The sequence below is a fragment of the Mauremys mutica genome, chromosome 4 (assembly GCF_020497125.1).
Source record: "Mauremys mutica isolate MM-2020 ecotype Southern chromosome 4, ASM2049712v1, whole genome shotgun sequence".
NCBI classification, from domain to species: domain Eukaryota; kingdom Metazoa; phylum Chordata; order Testudines; family Geoemydidae; genus Mauremys; species Mauremys mutica.
Window position 1 is genome coordinate 54,011,586 of NC_059075.1, and position 27,873 is coordinate 54,039,458.

Genomic DNA, 27,873 nt, shown 5'->3' on the forward strand with positions numbered 1-27,873 from the left:
GGGATAATCTTGTAATGGCACAATATCTGAATGAATATTTTTGCCTCGGTCTTTAATGAGGCTAATGAAGGGCTAAGGAATAGTGATAGAGGGACCGATGGAATGAAGATATGGGGGTAGACATTACGGTATCTGAGGTGGAGGCCAAACTTGAACAGCTTAACGGAAGTAAATCGGGGGGCCCGGATAATCTTCATCCTAGAATAATTAAGGGAATTGGCGAGTGATAATTGCTAGCCCGTTAGCGATGATTTTTAATAAATCTCTAAATTCGGGGATTGTACCGTTTGACTGGAGATTAGCTAATGTAGTTCCTATATTCAAGAAGGGGAAAAAAAGTGACCCCGGGTAACTACAGGCCTGTTAGTTTAACATCTGTAGTATGCAAAGTAATGGAAAAAATTTTAAAAGAGAGAGTGGTTACGGAGCAGGAGGCCGATGGCAACTGGGATAGATTACAGCATGGATTTTACGAAAGGTAGATCGTGCCAAACCAATCTGATCTCCTTCTTTGAGAAAGTAACAGATTTTTTAGACAAGGGAAATGCGGTGGATCTAATATATCTGGATTTCAGTAAGGCGTTTGATACGGTACCGCATGAGGAATTATTGGTTAAATTGGAAAAGATGGGGATCGAAATGAAAATCCAGAGGTGGATAAGGAGCTGGTTAAAGGGGAGACTGCAGAGGGTAGTACTGAAAGGGGAACTGTCGGGTTGGAGGGGGGTTACCAGTGGAGTTCCTCAAGGTTCGGTTTTGGGTCCTATTTTATTCATTCAATCTATTTATTGCTGACCTGGGAACCAAGAGTAGGAGTGGGCTGATAAAGTTTGCGGATGACACCAAGTTGGGAGGTATTGCCAATTCGGAGAAGGATCGGGATATCCTCCAGGGAGATTTGGATGACCTTGTAAACTGGAGTATTAGTAACAGGATGAAATTCAATAGTGAGAAGTGTAAGGTTATGCATTTAGGGATGACTAACAAGAATTTTAGTTATAAGCTAGGGACGCACCAGTTGGAAGTAACGGAGGAGGAGAAGGACCTGGGAGTCCTGGTTGATCGTAGGATGACTATGAGTAGGCAATGTGATGTGGCCGTTAAAAAAGCTAATGCGGTCTTGGGTTGCATTAGGCGAGGTATTTCTAGTAGGGATAAGGAAAGTGCTAGTCCCCGTTATATAAGGCGTTGGTGAGACCTCATTTGGAGTATTGTGTGCAGTTTTGGTCTCCCATGTTTTAAGAAGGATGAATTAAAACTGGAACGGGTACAAAAGAAGGGCCACTAGAATGATCCGAGGAATGGAAGGCCTGTCGTATGAAAGGAGACTTGAGGAGCTCGTTTGTTTTCCTTAACCAAAAGAAGGATAAGGGGAGATATGATTGCACTCTTTAAATATATCAGAGGGATAAATACCAGGGAAGGAGAGGAATTATTTCAGCTCAGTGCTAATGTAGACACGAGGACAAACGGATATAAATTGTCAGTCAGGAAATTTAGGCTTGAAATTAGACGAAGGTTTCTAACCATCAGGGGAGTGCAATACTGGAACAGCCTACCGAGGGAAACAGTAGGGGCGAAGGACCTCCATGACTTTAAGATTAAGCTAGATAAGTTTATGGAGGAGATGGTATAATAGGATAACGGGCTTAGTCAATAGGTCAATTAAGTGCCACACTGGTAAATAGTACAATGGGTCAATGATATGATATTCTTAACCTTTTTCCAGAGGGTATGGCTGGAGAGTCTTGCCCGCATGCTCGGGGTTCAGCTGACCGCCATATTTGGGGTCGGGAAGGAATTTTCTGCCAATCTGCCCTGGAGGTGGCCCTGGAGGTTTTTCGCCTTCCTCCGAAGCATGGGGCAGGGGTCGCTTGCTAAAGGAGTGGGTAGATCGGCTTATGTGGCCTGCATCTTGCAGGAGGTCAGACTAGATGATCATAATGGTCCCTTCTGATCTTGAATTCTATGATTCTATGAAACCCTGCTTTGCCCCCAACATTTATAATGGTGTTAAATATATTAATATATTGGGGGGTGGGGGAAGGGAAGTGTCGCACTCAGAGGCTTGCTATGTGAAAGGGGTCACCACTACAAATTTTGTGTGTGTACAGTGCCTAGCACTGGATCCTTGACTGAGGCTCCCATCCACGACAACAATACAAATAAATAATAAGTAGTCTCGGTGCCTTATGCTACATTGCCCACTACAGATCCACATCTTCCCTACTTCACATCCTTCAAGACTCATGTCTGCCAAAACACATATCTAATTAAATGATAGCTAGACTGACAGATGGGAACAGATGAAACTTTTTATATTTATGATAGAAAAGATGTCAAATGTAAAAGATATATATAGATAGATAGATAGATAGATAGATAGATATACACACACACACACACACACACAGAGATTGTTACCTCACCCTTCGTATATCACTTTCCCCTATAGACTGTCAATTGTTTGGGTCAGGGACAAGGTTTTCATACACATTTATATAGGGTGTGGCACAATGACATCCTGATCCTAATTTTGACCTTTGGATGCCACTGCAATATAACATATTAATAATAAATTACAATAGCAGCTCTTATGAGCGATTTTCTCAGGCAAAAGAACATACTGAGTCACTGAACTAAACTGACTTACTTTTCCAGTACCAGTTTCACTATGGTACTTTTTAGGAATAAAACTGAAATGACTTAGATTTACACCATGGTTTAATTGAAGAATTATCTATTCAGACTGTCTGAGACCAAGTACATGTGAGATTCTTAGATCACCTGAAAGGGGGTTTCTGTAGAGCTGGATTGTCAACAGTTACTTTTATGTTATATCCAGGAAAACTGGCTTTTAAATGATCAATGGAGAGGAAGGTGTCATTAAAATCCAGAGAAGCAATCTGATTTGGCATTTTTGAATAATGAGCGCTGCTTGGGTCTCCATATCCAAGGATGATGTCATGCAACCAATCAGGAACCACACAGTCTGTGTTCATCAGATTCCTAATAGTCTCCAGAACAGCCTGTGAGTGACAAAACAGAAGATGAATCAGTAAAAGTGACATCTTATCATCATAATGTAACAAACTGAAGATTAACCTTCTGAAGTACCCCAGCATCCCAGTGTGTTTCTGAGAAAAAAAAAATTCTTTTCCACTGACAGATGTTTGGTTAGATTGAATCAGTTGCTATATTTTCTGCTGATGTCATTACATAGCCCGTTCAACAAAATGTCAGTATTCAAGCAGAACAGTCTAAATACTGAACTATCCCATTAGTAAGCACTAATTTAGCCCAAATGAAACAATGGATTTTTTGGTTCACAATGGTGTCTGTACAGTGCCATCAATCATCATCATCACTGAAGTGTCAGAGCTATCAGAAGTGTGATTCTTTAAAAGTGGCACTTTGATGCTGTAACTCTTTTCCTGTGTGTTTGACCATTATATGCTGAATTTACTAATAATGGCACTTTCCTTTTCTCAATGCTGCAAAGCAAATATATTGTATCTACAGATGGGCATGCTGTATTTTATTCTGCCTCAAACATCATCAAAATTTCCAGGAAGTTCTCATTCCAGAATCCTTATGGATGGGGAAGGTGTCAGAAGCAGAAAAACAACAACAAAAAATAAACAAAATTATTTGGAGATATAAGTTACAGACCAGGAACACAAGGATGTGATAGCGTTATTTTTATAACAACTGTTCCATTTAGAAACTACTGATCTTCCTAGTCAGCATTTCATTAACCTGAGGTACTATGTAATTTTGTGCTTGAGCACTGTTCAGGTACTGTACATTTTGGAGCTGTGGATCCCTCAGGATGATTCATTTTTCAGAACTCACTTAACAGTCTAGTACCAGTGTCTGAGTGCATACACTACACACAGTACAAGCACTCACAGGTTTAAGCCAACTGAGAAGCACAAATCAGCAGGAAACATCTGGAATTTCATTCTGGGTATAAATGACAGGTTTCCTGGCTGATAAAGCAACTTAAATGCATATTAGGAGTAGGTCAATTTATAATACTTATTTCACTTCCCTCAACTTTAACAGCCCACAATATCAGGAGGACAGGCAACTCAAAAGGCAAATCGAAAGAGCTTGTAAAGTTAAGGATTAGTTTATATTCATGACTTCACAGAGATGCCAGTACACGATGCCCTCGATGCTTCCTCAAACTTCTTTTGACATGAGTCAAAAACAGATAACAAATGTCACATTTAGAGGATGATGATGCTTAGTGATGGGGGAAAGAAGGGAATAGATTGTGTGGTTTTGCATAATTTTGAATTTAGTGAGATCTTATTTCTCAGAAGCAGTACAACTAATTACAATACAGGGATATCCTAGATTATCTTTCTAAATGATTATATTCAGCCTTTGGGTGGAAAGTGTAGAAATATGTTCCTGATGTTAAATATTACTTTGATGAATGCACAGACATGTAAATTTGGTAAGATAACACTGCTGACCTATCACAGAGAAGTGCTGACTATCATATCTAGCAATCCGATTATGTTTGCACTTCTGTTACTGTCATAGTTGCTTAATTTACTGCACTGCACAGGTTTTTTGGCTGCTCTCTCCCCTGCAGGCTCAGCATAAAAATCAGGCTGTCTTCTATCTGCCTGACATATTATTAACATTAATCATTCTAGAGTAATACCTTGCTTTCTGTTAACTGGCTGAAGTTGGTGAGAAGATATACACTAGATATGGATAATCTGTACTCCAATTTATGAAAAGCTAACAGCTAATTATTTGTTTTGGCTTCAGTGAATAAAAATGAAATTAAGGAAAACTAACAAGTAATGCTTTGTGAAGGTGATTTTTTTTTGTTCTGTTCATTGATTGTAAATACCCTGTACAAAACTAAAAACTACACTTCCATCCTTTGCCAAACACAGACCAAACGAATGTATCCACTATTGTTCAAAATTAACTTTGTTTTATTTCTTTATTTGCATCACAACACAGACCTGTGAACTAACTGCTGCTATGACAACAGTAGGAACATAAGACTTTTTGGTGTAGATGAAAAAATGTTTAAGCAAAAATTCATCTGCAAACATTAATTTAATGGTTTTCTGACTTTTCAGGGCTTTGCAATTGTAAGCATAGTTTAAAAAAAAAAAGAAGAGTCATGAGTCATTGTTTCATTTCAGATACACTCTTCCATATAATATTAAAAAGAGCAGGATCTTTTTGCCTCCCTTCTTAAGCACCTTCACAGATCGTATTCCACAATCCCCTATGAAAACTAGAATTTCATTCAACTTTGTAGTGCATGGACATACATATTTCCAATAGAATCTTACTATATCTATTCAATGGCAATTTCCCTTTGGTTAATATTTCCACTACGCACTTTGGCCATGGAATATACATAAAAACCATAACTTAATGTTCTGTTTTGGGTTTTGTTTGTTTGTTTTTAAATCTGAAGGTGTTTGAATATCCAATTGATAACAGGAAGATACCTTCACTCTTAACTGGAGCAGCAGCAGCTGAGATGTTGAGCGATATGTCAACTCCTACAAAATGCACACTCATGAGAATTCTTTCCTCAATTTGGTCTTTTATTTAAAACGACAAAAACTATGTTAAGTAGAAAAGAGCTGAACTAAGATGTGTTTCCCTTCAGCACTTTGTGCTCATGGCACAATAGCTAGAAATTAAGATTTAAAATAGTTTCCTTTCTCTTGCATTATCCTTCCATTCTCTGAACAATGAGAATCTGTACAAGAGATAAGTCAAGGGCTATATCATAGGTTTGTGCTTGGCACGGCTCAGCTATGCCTCTGCTGCTGCTATCCATGGTAGCAAAACTACACTGCTATTTATACTCATGCTAGCAGGAGTATCTGTACACAAGCAGGGGAATCACTTCCCTAGTTTGGAGAGTAGATTAGCCAAAGTCGACTAACCTGCATATTTTTAGCCACAAGACCTCTTCCCAACAGTAGCCTAAAACACACATCCTTATTTGGCAACAGAGTGGCCGGAAAAGGTCCTCAACCTCTTGGAAGAAGTCAATACTAAAAATCTCGGAACATGAACAAAACATGGATAAAGTGGAAGAAATAACAAGTGGGGATAAGATAATAAGCAGTGATACATAATAAGAAATCTGAACAGATAAGTGATGTAACATTACCTCAAGGCCAAAGCAAAACAACAGATGACATAGATAAGACTGCAAAGAGCAAAAGGAAATACTGCACATATGCACTGGAGACATAATGAAGGACAAAGAAGCTCTTACAGTAAAACAAACACTGTGCTTCAAACATAAAAATACTTGGATTGTCCAAAACTAAGCAGGTCCTGAGCTTTCTTGACACATGAATTCTTACTTAAGAACAGCTATACCAAGTCAGACCTTAGGTCTATATAGCTCAGTATCCTGTCTTCCAACAATGGCCAATGCCAGATGCCCCAGAAGGAATGAACACAACAGGTAATCATCAAGTGATCCATCCCTGTCCTCCCAGCTTCTGGCAAATAGTGGCTAAGGACACCATCCCTGTCAATCCTGGATGACAGCCATTGATGGACCTATCCTCTATGAACTTATCTAGCCTTAGCCTTCACAACATCCTCTGGGGCAAGGAGTTCCACAGGTTGACTGTGTGTTGAAGATGACTATATCAGAGTGTTATAAAGTATATGGAGTGCCCCTTCATAATTCTACAAAGAACATGACAATGGTGAATCAAGTGAAATTATTTGAGTGACAGTGACTGTTCCTGTACTGATGTGAAAGTAATGGCCCCTCCTGATCCCCACCACAGCATAGTGACTTGAGTTTCAGTCATTTTATTTCCCTTTGTGGGTCCCATCATTCAGGCGAAACGTTGCGTGCTTATCTCACTAAATGAGCTGACTTTAAAAAAAAAAGTTTCATTGCTATACTCAGTCAAGTTGTGGATGGAATACAAAGCAAAATACATACCTTTTATGAGGCTCTGAAAGAGTGATAGGCAATGGAAATCAGAATACAGAGTGCATACAAAGTAGAAGGGAATGATCTCACAAGATATGTAGTGGTTTCTCATTAGAGCCCTGCACGGATACACAATTTATATCCGTGGATATAAAGTGGTGAAAGCAGCAGCATGCTGGGCCGCCGCTCGCAGAAGACAGCGCCCAAGTCCACTCCTCCTTTCCAGACAGTAGTGTGCATCTCCTGTCCGGGAGCGTGCGAGATGCTTGCACACACTAGCATGACCAGGGACACTTGCTGGTGAGCCTGATTCCCATCACAGTGGGCAGGGCAGGGGGTGGCACAGCTAGTCTCATTCATTGTCACTACAGCCCTGCAGCTGTGTGGATATCTGCTTTATATCCCAAATATAAATTGTGTATCCATGCAGGGCTCTATTTCTCAGTACTGTTTTCTAGTTGCACCATTTTTTGTGACCTTTATATTTGTAGTCTGAAACGTATAAACAGCCTTTCAGTAAATATTACCCTCTCAATTGTGTATAGGTTCATTTCAGAGGTTGGCTGAAGTTTCCTAGCATTTATTATTTTTAAGATGCATCTTTACAAATTTTCTTTGTATTTAACATACTGTGCATACCCAAATTAACATGCACTGAGTGCACCTGCAGAGACCCCCATCTCAGGGAGACCCCGACCACCAAGGGGTGGGGGGAGCAACAAAAACACCTGCACACACAAAAACCCAGGGACAGGAAGGAGCCAGGGCCCCAACTGCGCACTCTGGCAAGAGCCAACAGGCCAGAGAGGTGAGCCAGGCCAGCCCTGCAGGACAGAAGCTGTTCTGGGGTGAGTGTTGGATGGGTCTGTCCTCCAACCACCCCACCCTCAGGCCTCCCATCTCCTGAGGGCAGGATCCAACCCCACTTGGAAGCCTCCCACTCGGGGGGGATTTGGGGGGGGCGGCTGGACCTTATTTCCCCTCCCAACCTCAGGGCATCCCACACCCCATGGGGGCAGTCCCAATTGCCATTGTGTACCAGGCCCCAAAACTCTTTAATTCAGCACCAACACTGTCATTAAACAGTTTAGGGAAATAAATTCTAGCCAGCTTTTTTGCACCAAACAATCTTAGTCAATGACATATCAGACATATACTTCAACAACTCTTCCAACTCAGCATATTCAAAAACTATTATCCTAAGAACAGCTATAACGTAGCTTGCCTTAAAGTTGTTTTCTTTTGGCTTTCTCCTCATAATTATATTGAATGTCTCATAGACATCTTCTGCTCCATTTTGGATTGTGTTTGTCATGTCCTGTTGATACTGGTTAGGATCCAGAAATACTCTAAATGTTCTTGAGTCTCCTTTAAGTCTTGGTTTGGGTTCTGGTCCTGTTCATATTTGAAACACAAATCAAAAGTAGATTAAAGCAAGAAAAACAGTGTTGAAAGCAGATTAAGAACCACTTTTTAGGAGAAAAATCATCACTTTTGAAACAGAATTAACACAAATTCACTTTGAAACTCATATTTACAAGTATGATTTATTGGCATGCTTCCATACCATTTCTAATGTTTTCAGAAATAGGTCTATTTTGTTCTAAAAACACAAAGACCAATTCGTATCAGCTAATAGACTAGTTCATTATTTGTTCCAAATGATTATATAGATATATATAGTTTAAAAATCATCATCATCATACCTTCTTCAATGACACGTCCTTTATCATCCAACATGCCCTGGATTTCACATCCCCTGACGTACACCAGGCCAGTTTGCTCAACAAAAAGTCTCCTTCGATCAAACTTTGTGCCATAAGGCTGTGTTGGACGCACCGTAACTAAAAAACAAACATCGTGCTTGCGCAGACCTGATTGAAAACAGGAAAAAGTTGAATTATTTGGTTTATTCACCAACAACTGCCGTGTTTGTTCCTTAACAAGCAATTGGAAAGGTGTACAACGGGAAAGCTTCTTTTTAACCTTTTGGATATGAAGTGTCATTTCCTTTTAGTGGTCAATATAATTTGTACTGGGGGACTATATCCTGCTTTTAGAGGATATAGAATCAACAGTCTTTTTTAATCTGTCTTTGATCCTACAATTAGGCTAGAATACTTCCAAGTTTAGGGATAATAATGTAAGACATTTTAAATAAAATTCTATAGAAAGTTAAGGAAAATTTGGTGCTCTAGCTAGGTCTCTTCCAATTCTACATTTCTATGATTCTATAATTTTCCTCCTTCAAAACTCTCCTTTGTCATGATGCCCATAAAAAAACCGTCAACAAGGCCAGTTGTTAAAGGCCATTAAAGGCCACTGCCTATAATGCGGACTAGTATTGTCTCATTGTTTCCTTGTACTCTCCCACCTCTCTATATCCATTTGGTGTCTCTTGTCTTATACTTTGACTGTAAGCTCTTTGGGGCAGAGGCGGTCTTTATTTTGTGTTTGTTCAATGCCTGGCATAGTGGAGTCTTGGTCCATGACTAAAGTTCCTCAATGCTACAGTAGTGCAAATAATAAATACTCTAAAACCAATCCAGACTGGATCAAATGGTTAGGTAATCAGAGAACAATTAAAAAAAAATTAAAAAATACAAGTAATGACTTCTGGAAAGAGTCTGTTTAACAAACAAGATGGAAATGGAAAAAAAACCAAGAAGCAAAGACAGAACGGGGAGCTTTAGACAATATAGTTAGAATGAATTATTTTGCAAAGAAAGTGTAAAAGAAAGATTCATCTATGGAGACATCAGGGAAGAGAGAGACCAGGACTGCAGAATGTTTTTTTAAAATAGACAGTGTGGATTCAGGATACTTGTCTGAGTTCCTAGCACAAACTTCTCAGACGTCCAGCATACATCAGACAACCTGATTTTCAGACAATACTCTAGTCCATCTTTTGCCATGCTGCCATTGATAGTCAATAATAAGTCACTGATCAGAAATATCTGAAACTGTATAACCATTGTAGTTGGCTTACTGTACTGTACATAAGGTACCTATCCTTTCCATGTGACAACAATAAACCTAATATGGAAATATCTAATACTACTGAGAAGCTACTATGTTACAAAGCTTCCATTTTACTGCATGTTCTGCATTTAGCATTTGTACTATGTGACAGCCTACATAGTCAACTCAATTTAAGGACTATCAGTCAATGTCAGTGCAGAATATGAATAAATGTTTCTATGCAGCTTGCCAACAAGGTCAACTCAAGTGTAATTCCCTAAGCACGAAGTGTTGCCTACTGATACTACACTAGGAAACATAGGAAATACAGTGCCAGCTTGCAATTCCTGACTATATTAAAAAGCACAACCGGAAAAACACTGGCTTTAATCAAGTCAACGCCCATCACCTTTCCATTGTAATATAAAAGGGATCAGATTTGCTCCGTAACTTTAACAAAAGAAGACTACCAGCATGCAGGGCCACACCATCTCTCCACACTACTTCTCTGCTCTGTTCTTGTTAGCAAGCAGGGTATTACTTTTACAAGAGGAATGGCATCATGGTGTAACACAGAAGGTATACAACTGAAATATTCAGCATGTTGGGCTTGCTGTCAGTGTGCTTATCCAGTTGAGTAGTTTTCACTTGAATAATCCTGCAATTTTAATTTTGGAGGGCTCTTGATTTCTCAAGAGTTTTGGAGGATTTTAAAGTGACCTATGGAGTTTTCCATCTTGATATCCCATTAAAGTAAATCATACAATATAAAAGAATATTATAGCAAGCTTTTTTTAAAAAAATAAATACTGAAGGCAGATCTTATGTAAAATCATTACACCATACATTGCAGACACTTTCCCTATTCATGTTAATCATTCCAACAACAGTATAGATATAGACAATTTTTATTTTGGAGACATATTCCCTTTTCAGAGTCAATGCCAATAAGGGTCTCTAAATCAGTACATACAGAGATGCAAACATAAATAAGATTTTCAACTACTACTTCTGCAAAAGTGACAGCCAGGCCTTGTCTAGATATAGCGTATGTCAAGAGGAGGAGTGCTTCTGCCAGTATAGTAACTTCACCTCCCCCAAATGACATTAGCTAAATGACAGAAGCATGTTTATATTTGGGTCATGTTTATATTTGGGTTTTTTAATATTTTAATTAGATTTTTACAAAATAAAGGTTTAAATCTCCTGTTAAAACTGAATTATGGCTACTTCTGCGCCATAATATTGAGCGGGATCAGAGTACTTTAACACTAATATTATGAGAGCTCTACACTTATCCTAAATTCTGATAGTACTGTATCTATGATGGGCACAGAATGTTCATTACTGACATAAAAATGAGCACCTTGCCATTCATTTTTGATGTGATCTCGGACGTTCAAATGAATTGTAACATCTGCTCGTACTCGCATTGGCCAGTTTTCACCAATGTTGGGCTTTGCCACCTCTACCACAGTGAAAGACACAATGGGTTGTGCCATTCGAGCCCATCCACCAAACACAATGCCTCCATATTCTGATTTCCTAAAAATAAATAAATAAATAGTGTTGTGTTAGAGCCATTAACCATTGCTTCATTCAGATTTTCTTTAAACCGCTGAATAATTTAAAAATCACATGATCAGCTCCAATTTTTGAGAGACATGAGGAAGCAGAATTTCAGAATTTAAAGGCACGAAGTTTCAGCATATCTTGTATCAAAGAATCAACATATAATGTAAACTAACACATTTTAATTTCATACTCTCACCTCCTGTGTGAAGGTAAAATTTGTGATGACATTTCAAAAATGAAGTCATCCAAGGAAAGCAAGAAGATGAGAACACCACAGAAAGATTTAATGGATATGAAAGGGAGACTATACCCTACGCACTACAGAAAAAGTAGTGAGAAAAAAAAAAAGAGAGTACTGGTGACATATAGGTGGGATTTTCAAAAGCACTTTTCACTAGGAGCAGAGTTACACTAGTGCTGTGAGTGATAATACTTTGACTTCACTGGGAGCATAGTTAGGCCAATACTGAGTACTTGTGAAAATCCCACCAGTATTCCCCATCCATAACACTAATACAAATGATCAACAATTAAGAACAATTGTTAATACAGTGAAGTTAGCGCTTAACATTTAACACAAATAAGGTTTTAATGTTACTAAAGGAATACTAGTCAGCACATAGTAGTCACAAGCGTTCTTCATGGGCAGCCATACCCAAAATATATTTTCACAATATTATTAGAAGATTAATCTTGCATGAAACAGTATTTTAGAAGAGATTATGGAACACCACATTTATATCTTTATAACAACTGGAAACAATTGGTCACTACTTAGATGAATGTATCCATTTTATATTATAGACATCACTAATTAATTATTCCCAAAAAAACTTTTGCTACTTCCTACATTGTGGTGTTTGGTTTGTTTTAGTTAATACAGAAATATTACCAAGGTTTCATCCTACTGACACTATCCTCAATGTCCTGTCTGATCTCATATGTAGACTCTAAGCGGAAGAGATTGAAGTTCCGTAGAAGGTAGTCATGAAGAGTCAGAAACTGTAAATTCAGTTTAGGAAGAGCGAGGCAGCCTAAGGAAAAAAAACATTAAATCCATCTTCTGTCTATAAATGTAACAAATTCATTGGTTTTACATATTCATAAACAGTATATAGAATTCCATCATCACGCTTAAGTTATGATACGAGAAGATTTAAAGAGTACTTCCTTCTAAAGCCACATACTACCAAAAAAAAGAGGGAAAGGGGAAGTGCACGAAGGCCATCCCTCTCCCCCCCCTTTGTAAATCACCTTCAAGCGATTTAACTGTGTTATTTTATTCTTGTTGACCATCTCTCTGTATGCAACTGTTGTACTTAAAAGGCACCTGTCTTTGCATTGCCAGAGCAAATTATTTGTATTCATTGGTAAAAAAAAAAAAAAAAAAAATCTCACTTCACCAGAAGTGACCACATTTAGGACAACGATATTGGACAATTCTCCCAAAAAGTTTCTGATGTAGAAGAACTGGTCCTGTGACACATGCTGTGGACAAGTCAGGTGGTTTCTTCGCTAGAAACCAAAAAAAGAAGTAAGGCTGGAAGACTGATTACTAGAGAACTAGAGCCAAGAGAGTGAAGGCTGAGCAACTGAAAGAGGAAGTTTTTTTTATTACTATTAAATTGATCTCTTTATTTTCTATGAAGAAATAACATTTAACTAAAAGCTGCTTTGTCCAAAGATTCTTCACCATCATTCCTTCGCTGTATTAGGGCTCACAACAACCATCACCAACACCTATTAGAAACCCCCCTATAAAACAAGAGAGAACCAAACTTGACATTAACGATACACCTGAAGGAAAAAAGGAAAAAATCCCCATGCCTTCTGTCCTTCTATAGACACTATGAAGCAGCAGAAAAAAAAGTTATCTGAAGGTCACCGTTAATTTTCCTATCATTAATATAGTAAAAACATTTAAGGATAGGGTTCTCTCTATTTTTAATACATCATGGTAATAGTGATATAGAGGCAGAGTAAAGGTGCTTTAGTGACTAACAGTTGTGCTAGTGTTCAATGGTTTCCCCCCTCCTTAAGTAACTGATACATTTTTGTTGATAGAGCTACGCAGAGGGAATAGAAGGAGCAGGAGGAGAAAATTTATCTATGAGAGAAGTACCTATTCTATTTAATGGGCCCCTTTCACTGTCCATACTGGCCCCTATCTCACCCATTCAGTACTATTCCTCTCACTTGTCAACTAAAAACCATACACCTCCCACCCAGCCCACATAGTTCCCTGCCTTATCTTCCCAGCATTGTAGCCACCCATACTTAGCTCCATGTGGCTACAGAGATTATATTTTACGCAGAAAATGCTTTAAAACAGCTAAATAATGACAGCAACAACCTCTCCAACTATCATTGGCACCAGGTTTGGAGATTAAATAAATTTTGGAGTTTCTATCTGAGCCAAGCTTGTGGAGTTACCATGGGACCAAAAAAACAAACAAACAAACAAAAAACAACGATAGGAAAATGTTCTAGAAGTAAGATCACTGCATACTTCAAGCCATCTTGTCCCTCAAATACCCTGCCCAATTAGCCCCAAATCATTTCCACATTGGCATAGAATCATTCCTATGAAATTTCAAGTGGATGGATTAGGTTTAATTAAGTCAACCTAATGGAGGGAGACCTAAGTGTGTTAAAAATTGGGCACAGAACAATGCCCAAAATAGCAATTTTGTTGTAGCTATGTCAGTCCCAGGATAATAGGCTACTTAACCATAAATGGTCCCTCAGAATATGTGCTTACTACTTATGCTAATCTATCTGTTTGACCTTGTATTTAGCTGTGACACTCCGAGTACCTTTCTCAGAACTCAAGAAGAGCTCTGCACAGTTTGAAAGCTTCTCTCTCTCACCAACAAAAAAGTTTGGTCCAATAAAAGTTACTACCTCACTCACCGTCTCTCTCCAAAATAAATAGCTGTATTTTTAGCCTACTCTATGAAAATACTAGTGTTGCTCCACAACTCAAGTTCTTACACATGGCTCATTTAGAAGGCCTTTTGGTTTTGGTTTTTAATTTTAGTTTCCCAGGAATTTACCAGGTTTTATTTAAAAATGGGAGAAAATTAGTAAACAAAACAAACCACCCCCGGAGGAGGGGGGGGTTATGCACCAAAAGGCAGGTGAGGAAGCCTTCCCTTCCATGTAATGGCCAGGTGGTCTCAGCTGCCAGGACCCAGTTCCCTGCTCTTCTCGCTCCCATCCTGCGCACAGGAAGCAAACAGAAGTCATGCCAAAGGGCCAGGATGAGGAGAGGAGTGGAAGGCTGCAGCCCATGAGTACCACCCCCTCCACCATTACCCCCTGACAGAACCCCATCTGCTTTCCCCCCAAAAAATTCCCAAGTCCCAAAAAAGCCAAACTTCCAGTGAGAAAAAAAAACTGGTAAAACCCTCTTCTCACATTTAATACTTTCACTTGACTACTGTCCCAGTTTTACACCTTTGTTTATGAACTGTGAAAGCGTGAAAACTCTTGCAACATGCAATATTATCCTTGAAATCTTCCTGGCACACAGTACATGTTGGCTTCCACAAGCACAGAGACACACTGCCAATAAAGAAAGGTGATAGAACACAATTATTTCTATTCCGCGAAGCTATATGAAGATAAAATGTCTGGAGGAATGGGCCAAAGAGTCTGTGCCTAATACAGCATACACCTCTCCAGAGCCTGGAATGAAACCGAAGACTTCAGAGTCTCACCAGTCTTCTGCTGTTTGCAAACATCTGTGAAACCCACTGATAAAGTATCCAAACACCCCGTAGTATCAGTCCACATAGAGAATGACAGTCTTCTACTGCAAACAGTTACTCCCTTAACTCAAGTGGCAGAGGTTTGTGCAGTGGATCTGAAGGTTCCAGCACTGCTGATGGCCCATGTGGGTGTCAATACAGCACACAATGGGGTGATTGGCAGACAGTATCCTGTAATACCCTGAAACGCCCTATGGAATTAAGATTAGCTTCATTTAATTAAGTAAAAGTTTATTGAATTAGGATTAATACCTATTGTGGCATTGCATTTACCTTCTCTAGTAGAAAGTAGGGGGAATGCTAATGTACTTCCTCTGTTATCAACCCTTTGGAACACCCCCAGAGAGATATGCATATACTAGTTCAAACTGGAGTCTTCAGGGACCAACCAAGAAAAAAAGTGTTTTGGGATAAACATTCTGGTTTAAAACTGGCTCATGGCCTTCTTCCTGATCCAGCAAATAGGCAGGAATCCTGGTCTGCGGACCCACTCAAGCACTCAGAAGTTAGGAAATGCCAGAATTAAGAGTGAATAGGCAACCCTAGTTCTGGCATTTCCTACTTTTGAGTGCTTGCCTTTGCAACCTTAATAATGTTCTTTTAACAAAGTTTTGTGTGTGCACAATTATAGACAAGTTATATAAAGGGCTGACAGCAATTCAGCATAGTATCTTTATAACAGTATACAATATTAATATTTTGCAAGGTGAAAGTATGAAACAAGCAACACAGAAATAAGTAATCACACAGGATGATAGGAAGTTTTTCCAGACATCGGTTAAAATTAGTGTTTCAGTTTACCAACGTGAAAATAAGTCTGTCCATTTTTGTTGCATATATGGTTAAGAATGCCATATACTAATAGATATAAGAGCATTTGAAATGGAAGTTTCACTAAAAAGGGCACCACTGAAATAAGGATTACAACAGACTCTCCACTATGAGAAGCAGCACTGGTGCCCTTAGCTAATCTACATTCTGCTGGCAATGAAAACTGTTACTGTAGCTATTCTATTTCATGTCACCCGTTGGCTTCAAGAATACAGATAATTTTTCAGGCTTAATTTTCAGAGGGCGTTCTCCATTTCTGTGTGCAACAACTCATGTACACACTTCTCCTCCGCCCATCGTAGTAGGTTTTACACATGACAATTCTGTCTTTTGTGATGGAATCTACCACAGCTAACAGTGCACAAAAATGCATATGCAGGTGTGCACAAACATAAATATGATTCTCTGAAACATGGTAGACTGTTTCAAAGAATGGTCTTCCACTGGTGTCTGTATAAGACTGTGTTGTTGGAGAAAGCTTTACAACTGCATGGCCTTGTACCCAGTTAAGAATGTCGTCTCTTCTGGAATGTAGCCAGCATGTTTGCCTGATTAAAAAGAAAACTTGATTTTCAAGGAGTATAAGTATTACCTTCCTGGAGAGATTAGAGTGATCAAGTTAACACTGCAATTTCCAGATATCACTGCTATAAGGAAAAGGGAACCTCTTACTCTGGAGAATCTCAATCATGTTACAAGACAAAATACTGCCATAATACTAGTGCTGTTGTCAGTATAAGTTATTATTCTGCTCTGTGTGCTCTGATCTCCAAAGAATATCCACGTGGCTATTCAAACTGGAATTTGTTTGCTTTTTAAAAAAGAATTCCAGTTCAGAGAACAATCATGTCCCTAATTTAAATATGTTCCCTGACTGTTCTGTTCTCCATCTCAGCGAAGGAAGAGATATGGCTCTACATTTCCTACAGTACTAGCAGTGGCAGAGCTCCAGGCTTTATCACATTACTTAGCTGACAACAGGAACAGATCTATGCCAATGAGGGAACAGGTTAAACCGACATTAGAAATTCCATGAATTCCCTGACTGCCACACAGACTATGGATTCCATCCTGAAGTGCCCACTGGGACATTCTGTGACAAATGTAGATAGGCACTTTTATCCTTAAAACCATATAAATTGGTTCACTGACAAGCCATTACTGGCAAACGTATTTAAAATATTAAAAAAATTAATAGCCAGTATTGAGCATAAGCAATTTTATAGTACAGATGTTAGTTTTCAGGATATGTATTAAGAGTTTGGGACTTCAGTTTAAACTGAAAGTGACAAAACCTCACCACACTAGACTGACCTTTCAAGAATCAATATTGAAATAGAACAAAGTTCTTTTAAAAGAACTCAACAGAATTCACTTGCTGCTCACTGTAAAACTATGGCATGAGTCACTTCTCTCTCAAGCTCTGTACAGTTCACTTCTTGGGAGCAGGTAGTAGCAATGTGGAAAGCAGCTTTTTCCTGTGCTTATATATAGATGGAGTAAATGAGATTGTTTTATGATTTACTCCAAGCTTTTATTATTCTTTTTTAATCTATGTTTATCTAATTGATAATGAAGACATTCATTTCAGATCAAATTTATGCAGTCCGATTCAAATAAGCCTATACAAATGGATTTTTTTCCCTTGGAAGTTAAAAGGCACTAAAATAGCCAAAAGTAAATATTGTCCAGATTTAGAAGCTACAGAATAGTTCTTAATGACCTAGAATTAACTACAAGTCCTTAGAACTATGACGTTTTAAGAGCAATCCAAATATATCTGAACAAATATACCTTCTCCAGAATAGTACTCAGTTGGGACAATATTTTCATCCCAAATAATCTTCTCAGTGGGATACAGAGGCATCTGGTTAAGCTGCTGAATCTGAGATATTCGACGTGCATGACGGGACACCTAGAAAAGCGAAAGTGAACATTTAAACCAAAGCCTAACCAAGTCAACATTTTGCTATGCAAGTGACAAATAATATATAGGATGATCATCCAGGAAGCGAACACTAAAAAGATCACGTCTTCAACTAGCACAACAAGCTGAAGTGATAAAAGTACCTTAAGACTTCAGAAATTAAAAAGTTACCTCCAAATTGTCTATGTTTTATTTTTCTTCAGTTAATCAATCTTGTTTGTACATTGAAGGAAATCATAAGATGTATTACTAGCAACGTGATGTGGGCTATTTCTTTAAAAAACAATGAAAGAGGTCCCATTTTACTAAGAGGACAAACAAGTTGAGGTGTAATTTTAGAGGCCAGGTTTATGCCTCTTTGAAAACTAGGCCTGCTTAATAATTCATTAATTAATGGTCTCATCCAAAGTCACCTGTAATAAAGACTCCCATTAACTTCAAAGGGCTTTTGGATCAGGCTCTTGGAGAGCACAAGTGGTATCCAATGATGCATTATCAAACACAAATGAAGTCATATGATTATCACAGAATAGTCAGCATGTACCTCAATAGTATCAGATCATAAATAGTTCAAGTATGGATCTTAATACTGGAGTGTCCCACTATAATTTGGATGTCCTAGTTTTAACATTACTCTTGACAAGACAGGAGAAGAAAGGTTCTCTTTCCCTATTAAAAAATGGCATTTTTTCCCAGTGGATTTAAACAGCATAAAAAAAGGTATGAATTTCCCTCACAAGGTTAGAATTTAAACTGAAGAAACAAATTTTCACTATATTTTTTCTGAACATCAATGTTTGCCTATAGTAGTTAAGTCTGATACTTTATACCCAGCAATAAATATTTATATCAAGTGCCTATACAGAAAAATGTATCTGATACCACTGCATCCTGTTTGAATAGGCCTTGTATTAGCAGGAGGATCAGTTCACAATCTGACTTAAAACTGCTCATACAACATCAAGAAAATATTCCAAATTATTTTAAAATATGATCAGCTACAGCAACGTCAGCCTTCAAAGAGGAAATGGAACAATGGATATGTTGAGAAGTGTCCCATCATTACAACACAGGTTAGAGTTCCTTGCTCAGAGCAGTATCTACTCAAGTGAATTCTTCCCCCCACCCCCACCCCATTTCTATACTCGTGAAGATTTTCAAACTTGCCTATGGGATCTGAATGCTCAATTCTCACTTTAATTTATGGGAACTGAATGTTTAAATACCTCTAAACAGCATTGAAACAAAAAAATCACAGCCTAAATATATTTTAAACAGGTCTAAACAACTAAGGACGCAGGTATCATGCAAGCATCTACACATGCTGTAACAACTTTCATGATATGTGGAGCTTAAGCAACTGCTGATGAAACACTGGTAACAGTCCTCTACAGTTGCCATTATTCACCACTACTTTCCCAGAGAAGCCATATTTCCTAAGTCATCCTTTTCCCTGTTTGAAGACTAGTCATTAATTACTAGATTTGAATTCACATCTGTTTCCAACTCACTCAGTCATCATACTGCTATAGTTCATAAGGCACTCCTAACTGTGAAAGCCGTCATGTGGCTGGCAGCATTAGCGCTGCAATTGTTGTGATTTTATTCCGTTTGAGGAAGTGAACACAAGCCTTCTTGCAAGAAAAAACATAGGTGATCAATTTAATTTGCATGTGCGGTTTACCAGTAATTCTAGCAGAAATTCTTTGTCATAGCTTGTATCTTCCCCTTCAGGTAGAGCCGGTAACAAGCAGAGGTATGATGCCACCTGGTGGAGTGTATCTGGGCTGCATAATATGGGGGGAGGGGGGGGGGAAATACAAAAGTCACTCTGTGATTTTTTACATTTTATAAAAGCTGCTGTTTAAAAAAATAAATAAAAGACGACTTGATTGTGTTACCTGAACTGTAAAACTATCAAGAAAAAACCTCAGAGAGTCTTAAAAGTTAAGCTAAATTTTTATTTAGTTGCTTTACCTGGTAATTGCCTAGAGGTAAAGAGCACAATATCTGCATTACAGAAAGTGATTAATAACAACAGATACAGCACACCATTCATAAAGAATTCAGATACAAAAATAGAGAACATAATCAGACCTTCCAGCTAAGATTTTCATTTCCATATACATTCAGAAATATTTGAACAGACAAGACACACTGCCTTTAATATTTGCTAAAGTGGTCAAGCTAAAGCCCAGGGTAGAGCCTGTGTGTTAAAGGCAGAATACCTGTCCACATTAGAATTTTAAAATGTGTTAGCACGTTAGCTAATATTGCTAATATCAGACTTTTAAACGTTAGTCTAGAAAAGGTCTACATTTTTCAGGATGAGGCTATTATGCTTGAACAGGAGAAAGCCAACTCTAACAAGTAGTTCAAGAGAAGATGGCTTTTTTGTTCACTGCTTCTGCACACTCAGATGTGGCAAGTAGTCTATGTACTAGGTTCCACAAATGAATAAACTGAAGCACAAATGATTTGCCCAAGGTTAACCAGCAAGTCAGAAGCAGAACCCAAGAGCCCCAACTCCAAATGCCTTCTTCCAACCAGGAGTCATAATTTGCAATGTGACACATTTAATTTCAGCATTACACATGTATACTACAATATACATGAAAAGGCTGGAAGACTAATAACAAACAATGGGGAGAAATAAACTTGAAACAGAAGAACTGAATTTCCATCTTTATGGCTTACCTCAGGGGTCCACACAGCTTTTCCAATGAACCACGAGTGTCCACTGCTGCCACATTTGAAAGTGCAAAATCGTATAGTTCTGGGAAATGTGCAAAAGCTGCTCTCTAGAAAAGCCCCCCAAAATTTAATGAGAGGTTAAATTGACCTTTTCATAGTAACTTCAAGTTTATTGGGGGGGGGGGGGGAGAATTGCACTGACAAGAGTTTAATAATAAAGGACCCTGATCATGAACATGTAAGAACTCCATCTTCCTCTGCATGTGGCAGCACCTAGCACAGAGTGGGCACTATTGGAGTAAAAATAATGAAAAAGCAACTATTTTTCTGCTTAGTATATGTGATTTACTATTCTTGTGCTTCTGAGATAGTATTTATTTTTCTAACACATCTAATAAACACTAGATGTTTTGGTTTTACAATAGCCTCCTAATTGGCAGTAATGAAATTTTGGTAGAGACTGACAAGGTTGTGAAACTCAGGGATTTCACTCATCAAAGTTCATCTAGTTCTGAACTTTAAAGGACATGAAAATTTCAGTGAACCTCCAGAGGCGGAATTCAAAACTGCAGTGAAAACCCAAAAAGAAATCTCTTAACAGTCCTAATTAGCACCATGTGAAACATGCATAATGCTCTTGTGGAAAGTCCCATAATGACCATAGGTAGTCAGGATTTGTTTTATCTCTCACCTGAAAGACAGCACTATTAGCAGCAGGTGCTGTCCAATGCTCAGTACTTATTCTGGGGAAAAGTGACAATACCACTTCCTTCTGCACCTAGGTTTCCCACACAAATAAGTCTTATGGACTCTGACTCTTTTTAGTTAATGAGTTGACAAGATCAAAACTGGAAGTGGTATTGTTTTGCTGAATCAGATAATAGGCTTACTAATACTGACTGTTACTTTAGTTAGGTTCTCTGCACACACATAGGCTATGTGCTCTTTTATCTGCTCATGCAATTTGAAGTGTGTGTTATATGAAGTTCTTCAGGATATTTTTGAACAAAGCTAGGATGCAAAGATAGGAACTGAAAGACTAGCACCATTCCTTCAATACAGCAGAAAAAGCAAGATGTTTCCTTTTGGAAAGACCAGAATCACCACCTTACTTGCAAATTATATTTAAACAAATACATTAAAAATTAAACCCAGTGTTTGCCTACCTGTAAGGAAGTAATTCTATCATAGTGAATTGTAGTCATCTCATTCTCTGTCAAAGCATTCCCAGTCTGGTCATTAATTTCAAAGCCAGTGTAGAATTTAAGCATGTCTAAAAGCTGAAACACAATACATGTAAATTAGTGGCGTATGAGAATGGGACCAGCAACTACCATATAAAACCTTGAACAAAAAGAGATGGAGGCTAACATCTCAACTTCAGGCACCCCTGTACAATATATATCTTACCAAGGTACCAATAATTTAGACAGAGAAATATGCATGGACTGACTAATTACATGTTTTGTGCATTAGCCAAAAATAACTTGAAAACAATTTTATTTGAGATTCCAGCTACAGTTTAAGGAAGTCCTAGAAATGTCCATAATACCTATCTCTGTATGCAGAGAGTTATAAAATATTTCATATAGGAACTCCTATATTGAATTTATATCCACATGGCCAGTCACATTACCCTGAATGCCATTCATATTAATTCTTGTAAAAAGACTATACATACAAATAAAAATGAACTGTTCAAATATCACTTGATAAATGTACAATACAACACTCCACATGTGTGCACAATGAACTTCAAAAGTGACAATATATCTCATAGGAATGCAAAGGCTACAGTTCCAACCAAAAAATAAAGGTCTACTATGGAAGTAATCTCTTAAGAGACTAAAATAATTGTTGATTAACTTTTTATCAAGGAAATACTCCTAGGAGCTGCCAAGAGTTAAAGTTGAGACTAGTTACACAGGGAATTTAGCTTAACTGCCATGAGATAAAGCTGCAGAGAACATCTCAACAACAAATAACTTCAAGTACATAAAGTGAACTTCTAGTGCCTGCAATAAATGCATAACAAGTGAAAAAGATAAAACCCTAGTCATCTGCCATGAAGTGATGAGTTATCATAATCTGGTAAGGTTTACTTCAGTAGTATCACAATGAAAAAGTAGAATTAATTTTTGAATGCTGCACTAGGATCATAACCACCTCTTTACCAAAAAAAATTAAATGAGATTAAAATAAGCAAGAACATCTTGAAACCGCTGGCACACTGTTTGCAGAGATGCAGAGGCCTGGTACGCTGACTGTACTGCTATATGCTATGGGGTTACTGGCTAGCCTGCTTTGGCCACAGAAGGCACCTTTCTTTAAAAAGAATGCTAACCCCATACAACACGTCTGGAGGGCAAAGCTCCTATCAACAGAGAGAGACTATATCTGGATACATCCAGGTGACATGGAATTTGCTATGAAGGCAATGAAATCCAGCTGAAAATGAGAGGATCAAAGTTCACTCTCTTATGAGTCGTCCAGGACAATTGCTACTAATACTGGTCCTGAAAACACATCAAGAGGACTCAAGCCTTTCTAGCTTTGACAGACCTCAAGATAAAGGACCTGAACAGAAAAAAAATTCACATCATTCTGCTTATCAGGTTTCTTTTTCATTTCAAGCTGGACTTGATTAACAGCTGCTAGAGTATTAAATTTAGAAATAGAAACAACAAGGAGTCCTTGAGGCACTTTAGAGACTAACAAATTAATTTGGGCATAAGCTTTTGTGGGTTAGAACCCACTTCATCAGATGCATGGAGTGGAAAACACAGGAGCAGGTATAAATATATGAAAGGATGGGGGTTGCTTTACCAAGTGTGAGGTCAATCTAATGAGATAAATCAATTAACAGCAGTATACCAAGGGAGGAAAAAACTTTTGAAGTGGTAAGAGAGTGGCCCATTACAGATAGTTGACAAAAAAGGTGTGAGTAACAGTAGGGAGAAATTAGTATTGGGGAAATTAGGTTTAGGTTTTGTAATGACTCAACCACTCCCAGTCTTTATTAAAACCTAATATGATGGTATCCAACTTGCAAATTAATTCCAGTGCTGCAGCTTCACATTGGAGTCTGTTTTTCAAGTTTTTTTGTTGAAGACTTGCCACTTTTAGGTCTGTTATTAAGTGACCAGAGAGACTGAAGTGTTCTCCTACTGGTTTTTGAATGTTATGATTCCTGATGTCAGATTTTGTCCATTTATTCTTTTGCATAGAAACTGTCGAGTTTGGCCAATGTACATGGCAGAGGGGCATTACTGGCACATGGACTATATCACATTGGTAGATGTGCAGGTGAACGAGCCCCTGATGGTGTGGCTGATGTTGTTAAGTCCTATGATGGTGTCCCTTGAATAGATGTGTGGACAGAGCTGGCACTGGGGTTTGTTGCAGGCTTTGGTTCCTGGGTTGGTGTTTTTATTTTGTGGTGTGTAGTTGCTGGCGAGTATTTGCTTCAGGTTGGGGGGCTGTCTGTAAGCAAGGACTGGCTGGTCTCCCAAGGTCTGTGAGAGTGAGAGATCATCCTTCAGGATAGGTTGTAGATCTTTAATGATGCGCTGAAGAGGTTTTAGTTGGGGGCTGTAGGTGACGGCTAGTGGCATGCTGTTACTTTCTTTGTTGGGCCTGTCTTGTAGTAGGTGACTTCTGGGTACCCTTCTGGCTCTGTCAATCTGTTTCTTCATTTCACCAAGTGGGTATTGTAGTTTTAAGAACACGTAATAGAGATCCTGTAGGTGTTTGTCTCTGTCTGAGGGATCAGAGCAAATACCGTTGTATCTTACAGCTTGGCTGTAGACAATGGATCGTGTGATGTGGTCTTGATCAAAGCTGGAAACATGTAAGTAAGTATAGAGGCATGTATAGGAGAGTGCTATTTATACTTGCTCCTGTATTTTCCACTCCATGCATCTGATGAAGTGGGTTCTAGCCCACGAAAGCTTATACCTAAATAAATTTGTTAGTCTCTAACATGCCACAAGGACTCCCTGTTGTTTCTGCTGATACAGACTAACACGGCTACCACTCTGAAATTTAGAAAAAAAATTTTTTTTTTTTTTACCAGCTTTCTGATGGTTTAAAACATTTGTGAAATATTAACTGCTAAGACTTTGTCAGCACATTAAAAGAAAAGAAGGATGGCAGTTAGAATAATGTGATTCGAATGTCAAATTCACTAGGATGTTCACATGAAGCCTTGTCAGTTTTGGAATTCGCTCCCCAGCTGTCAGGAATCAGGGCCTGCAGCAGGGCTAGTCTCCACCCAGCCTCATCAGTATAGCAGGCCTGCAGCTGGCGGCCTAACTAGTCACACAACCTGATTGGTTGCAGAGGCCAGCAGGGCAACTCTTAAGCCAGCAGCAGCAACTCACTGGCTTCTCAGTGCTCATACCCACCACTGGGCCTGATCCTGCCTTGCACTCAGCCTTGTCTCTGTCCTGCCCCTGCCTTGAAACCCTCCTTGCCTGATACCCTGCTCACTCCAATTCCTGACCTCCAATTTGACCCTCAGCTCCTGTTCTGATTATGGACTCCAGTTCAACTCTTGGGTCTGGTACCCAGTTTCTGCCTTCCAGTTTTACCCTTGGCTTTGGCTCCAGCTGCTAGACCTGCTGCCCACTCCTGCTGCTAGGCCGAACTGCCCTCATCCCATTCAGCTGACACCAACCCTTGGTCAAAAATAGCCTAAACTGTTGAACTTCAGGGCATGCTAAATAAATCATTCACTTCTTATGGCTTCTGGGGAGGACTAAGTTGTGCAGAAGAAAATCTGAGGTCACAAATACGGCAGAAGATTTTAAATGATTTTTGTTTTATCTGTGTTAGGACACATTGGGTGAATGCTGTGTAGACTATTTTTAAAACTGCTCAAAACACAGAAACAAGGATATAAACACACACATACATAAGTAATGCAAAAATAATGTTTTCAGGATTTAAAATAAATCTGGGCACAAAGCGTACTCAATAATAATCCAATTTTTAGTTTATTTCCAACAAAATGTGACACAAAGTAATCATTTTCAGCAGACAAAGACAGATAACATGAGAAGAGGCAGCAAATATTTTGAGCTGCTTCAAAACTCACCTGGCAGAAGAGATGGCCCTCCTTTTCCCTTTTAGCAAGGCTAGACAGGTAACAATGAACAACAAGGTGGGAGTCATCTAATACTGTATTAAACCAGCGCCGTGTGGGAAGCAAGGCCTAAAATAAATAACTTGGCATTAGTAGTAGTCTTAACATACATGATTTTGAAACCCTTGGCTTTCCATCTGGAATAGTCTGTGTACAGTTAGAGGTAAATGAGCAGTGTATGTTCAGAAAATATTCAGTATGTTCTCCCCAAAGCTTTGGAGAGACACTGTCTTATAGCTATCTTACCTCTAGATCTATCATGAGTTCGATGAATCTTTCACAGTAATGAACTTTGTCCATGGAAAGAGGACCTAAGCACAAAAAAACAAACAAAAAAATCCCTGCAACTCATCATTTATTCCTCAACATTGTTGTTCCACCACACTTAAAAAATTAAAAAAATATCACATTTAAACAAGAACTAAAAAGCTGAAACTCTCACAGTAATATGGTTGTTAGCCAATAATTAACATTAATGTTTCTTAAAGAGACAAGATGGGTGAGATAACATCTTTATTACCTCGCCCACCTCTTCTCTCTAATATCTGGGACGCAACATGGCTACAACAACACTGCAAACATTAATGTTTCTTAGCATTTAATCCGTATTAGATTTATACATTTACTGGCTCATTCTTCCAGTATTCTGAAATGCTCCCCCAAAACCAAAACAGATTTTCAGATGTAATGAAGTCACAGGCCAAGATTGTCAGAAATAACTAGTGAGTTTGAGTGCCTCAATTTAAGACTGGCCAATCTAACAGACCATGAAGGGACCAGATTTTCCCAAAATGCTGAGCACCCACTCTCCAAAAATCAGGCCTCTACAGTATGTCAAAAGCCGAGCATGCAAAATTGAGGTTCCTAAAGTCACTAGTCACTTTAAAAATTCTTGGCCATGACTTTTTTTAATAAAAGGTCTTTACAATTTCAAAGCACTCAGTTCTGATTTTTGGAATTGCCTATTAGAGCTCAATTATGGATCCTAAGATTCTGAGTTGCACTAGGAAGTAGGGGAAGAACAAACAATAAGCAGCAAAACAGATACCCCTCTTAAGACTCCTGTTCAGATCTAGCAAGTGTACTCAACTTTAACACAGAGCACCCATTGGGCTTCCCAGTGCCTGCAAGAAACTATGGCTATCCAATATAGGGCACAACTAACATTCAAAAGTAATAAAGGACAGTGAAACAAGAAACTAGATTTCACTTGGAGAAAACATTTTGTTTGATAATTAAATTTGAGATGCAAGTTATCCTTGGACCAGTCACCTTCAAGTCCTTTCCCTAGCCTGACTGTATAATAAACATATACATACTGTGGCGATGCACTCTCATCAAATAACACAACTGCATTTCCATAAGCCAGCATATTGTAGTTAAGAAAAGCGGTGTGAATCCAGTGCACGGAGGGTATAGAAGCATGCACAGGATGGGGACACTATGGAACCCAGCTTCAAGAGGATTGCCTGAATGGCTCTGCATAGCAGCTAGGTTTGGAGGTTGACAGCGGTTGGCCAGGGAGGAGCAAAGTCAATGGATCCACTACTATACAAATCCAGTAGATTTTGCCCCTGGACAAACCAAGGACATTGGATGGAAATGGCTGCTGCAGCAGCCACTGCTTGGATTCCCCTAGCCCTCCTGGAATCTCCCTGCATCAAGCTTGATTACTCTAGATTGGTGCAGAAAACAGCCTTAAGCAACATGCACAAGCCTTAAGCAAGTCTACAGCACAGCTGTGAATCATAAGGTTTTATTTAAATAAAGCTTCTCCTGCTAAGGTATTACGATAAAAACATACAAGACAAGCACAAGATAAAAATATAATTAAAATACAATTAAGAATATAATAAACCATTATAACTCAAAATTCAAATAAATAAAACCAATCACAAGGTTCCAACATAAAAAGGGAATAAGGGCATGGAGAAGGGGACCAAGACTAAACTTTCTAAAAATAAACTCTCAAATGAAATAGCCTTGAGGCTTTTTTATTTATTAT

General features: G+C 38.6%; 1 protein-coding gene across 1 annotated transcript in view; it reads right to left on the bottom strand.

Moving 5' to 3' along the window:
* Positions 1-27,873, bottom strand: part of AQR (aquarius intron-binding spliceosomal factor) — a 98,134-nt gene that overhangs the window by 45,856 nt on the left and 24,405 nt on the right. Inside the window, exons 10-20 of the mRNA XM_045015775.1 lie at positions 26,115-26,179; positions 25,821-25,937; positions 21,889-22,002; positions 20,726-20,829; positions 19,713-19,815; positions 17,896-18,016; positions 12,390-12,531; positions 11,289-11,467; positions 8,668-8,835; positions 8,187-8,356; positions 2,788-3,029 (exon numbers count right to left, since the gene is read on the bottom strand). Of these exons, the coding sequence (XP_044871710.1) occupies positions 2,788-3,029; positions 8,187-8,356; positions 8,668-8,835; positions 11,289-11,467; positions 12,390-12,531; positions 17,896-18,016; positions 19,713-19,815; positions 20,726-20,829; positions 21,889-22,002; positions 25,821-25,937; positions 26,115-26,179 (1,525 nt within the window). The remainder of the gene's footprint in view (positions 1-2,787; positions 3,030-8,186; positions 8,357-8,667; positions 8,836-11,288; positions 11,468-12,389; positions 12,532-17,895; positions 18,017-19,712; positions 19,816-20,725; positions 20,830-21,888; positions 22,003-25,820; positions 25,938-26,114; positions 26,180-27,873) is intronic.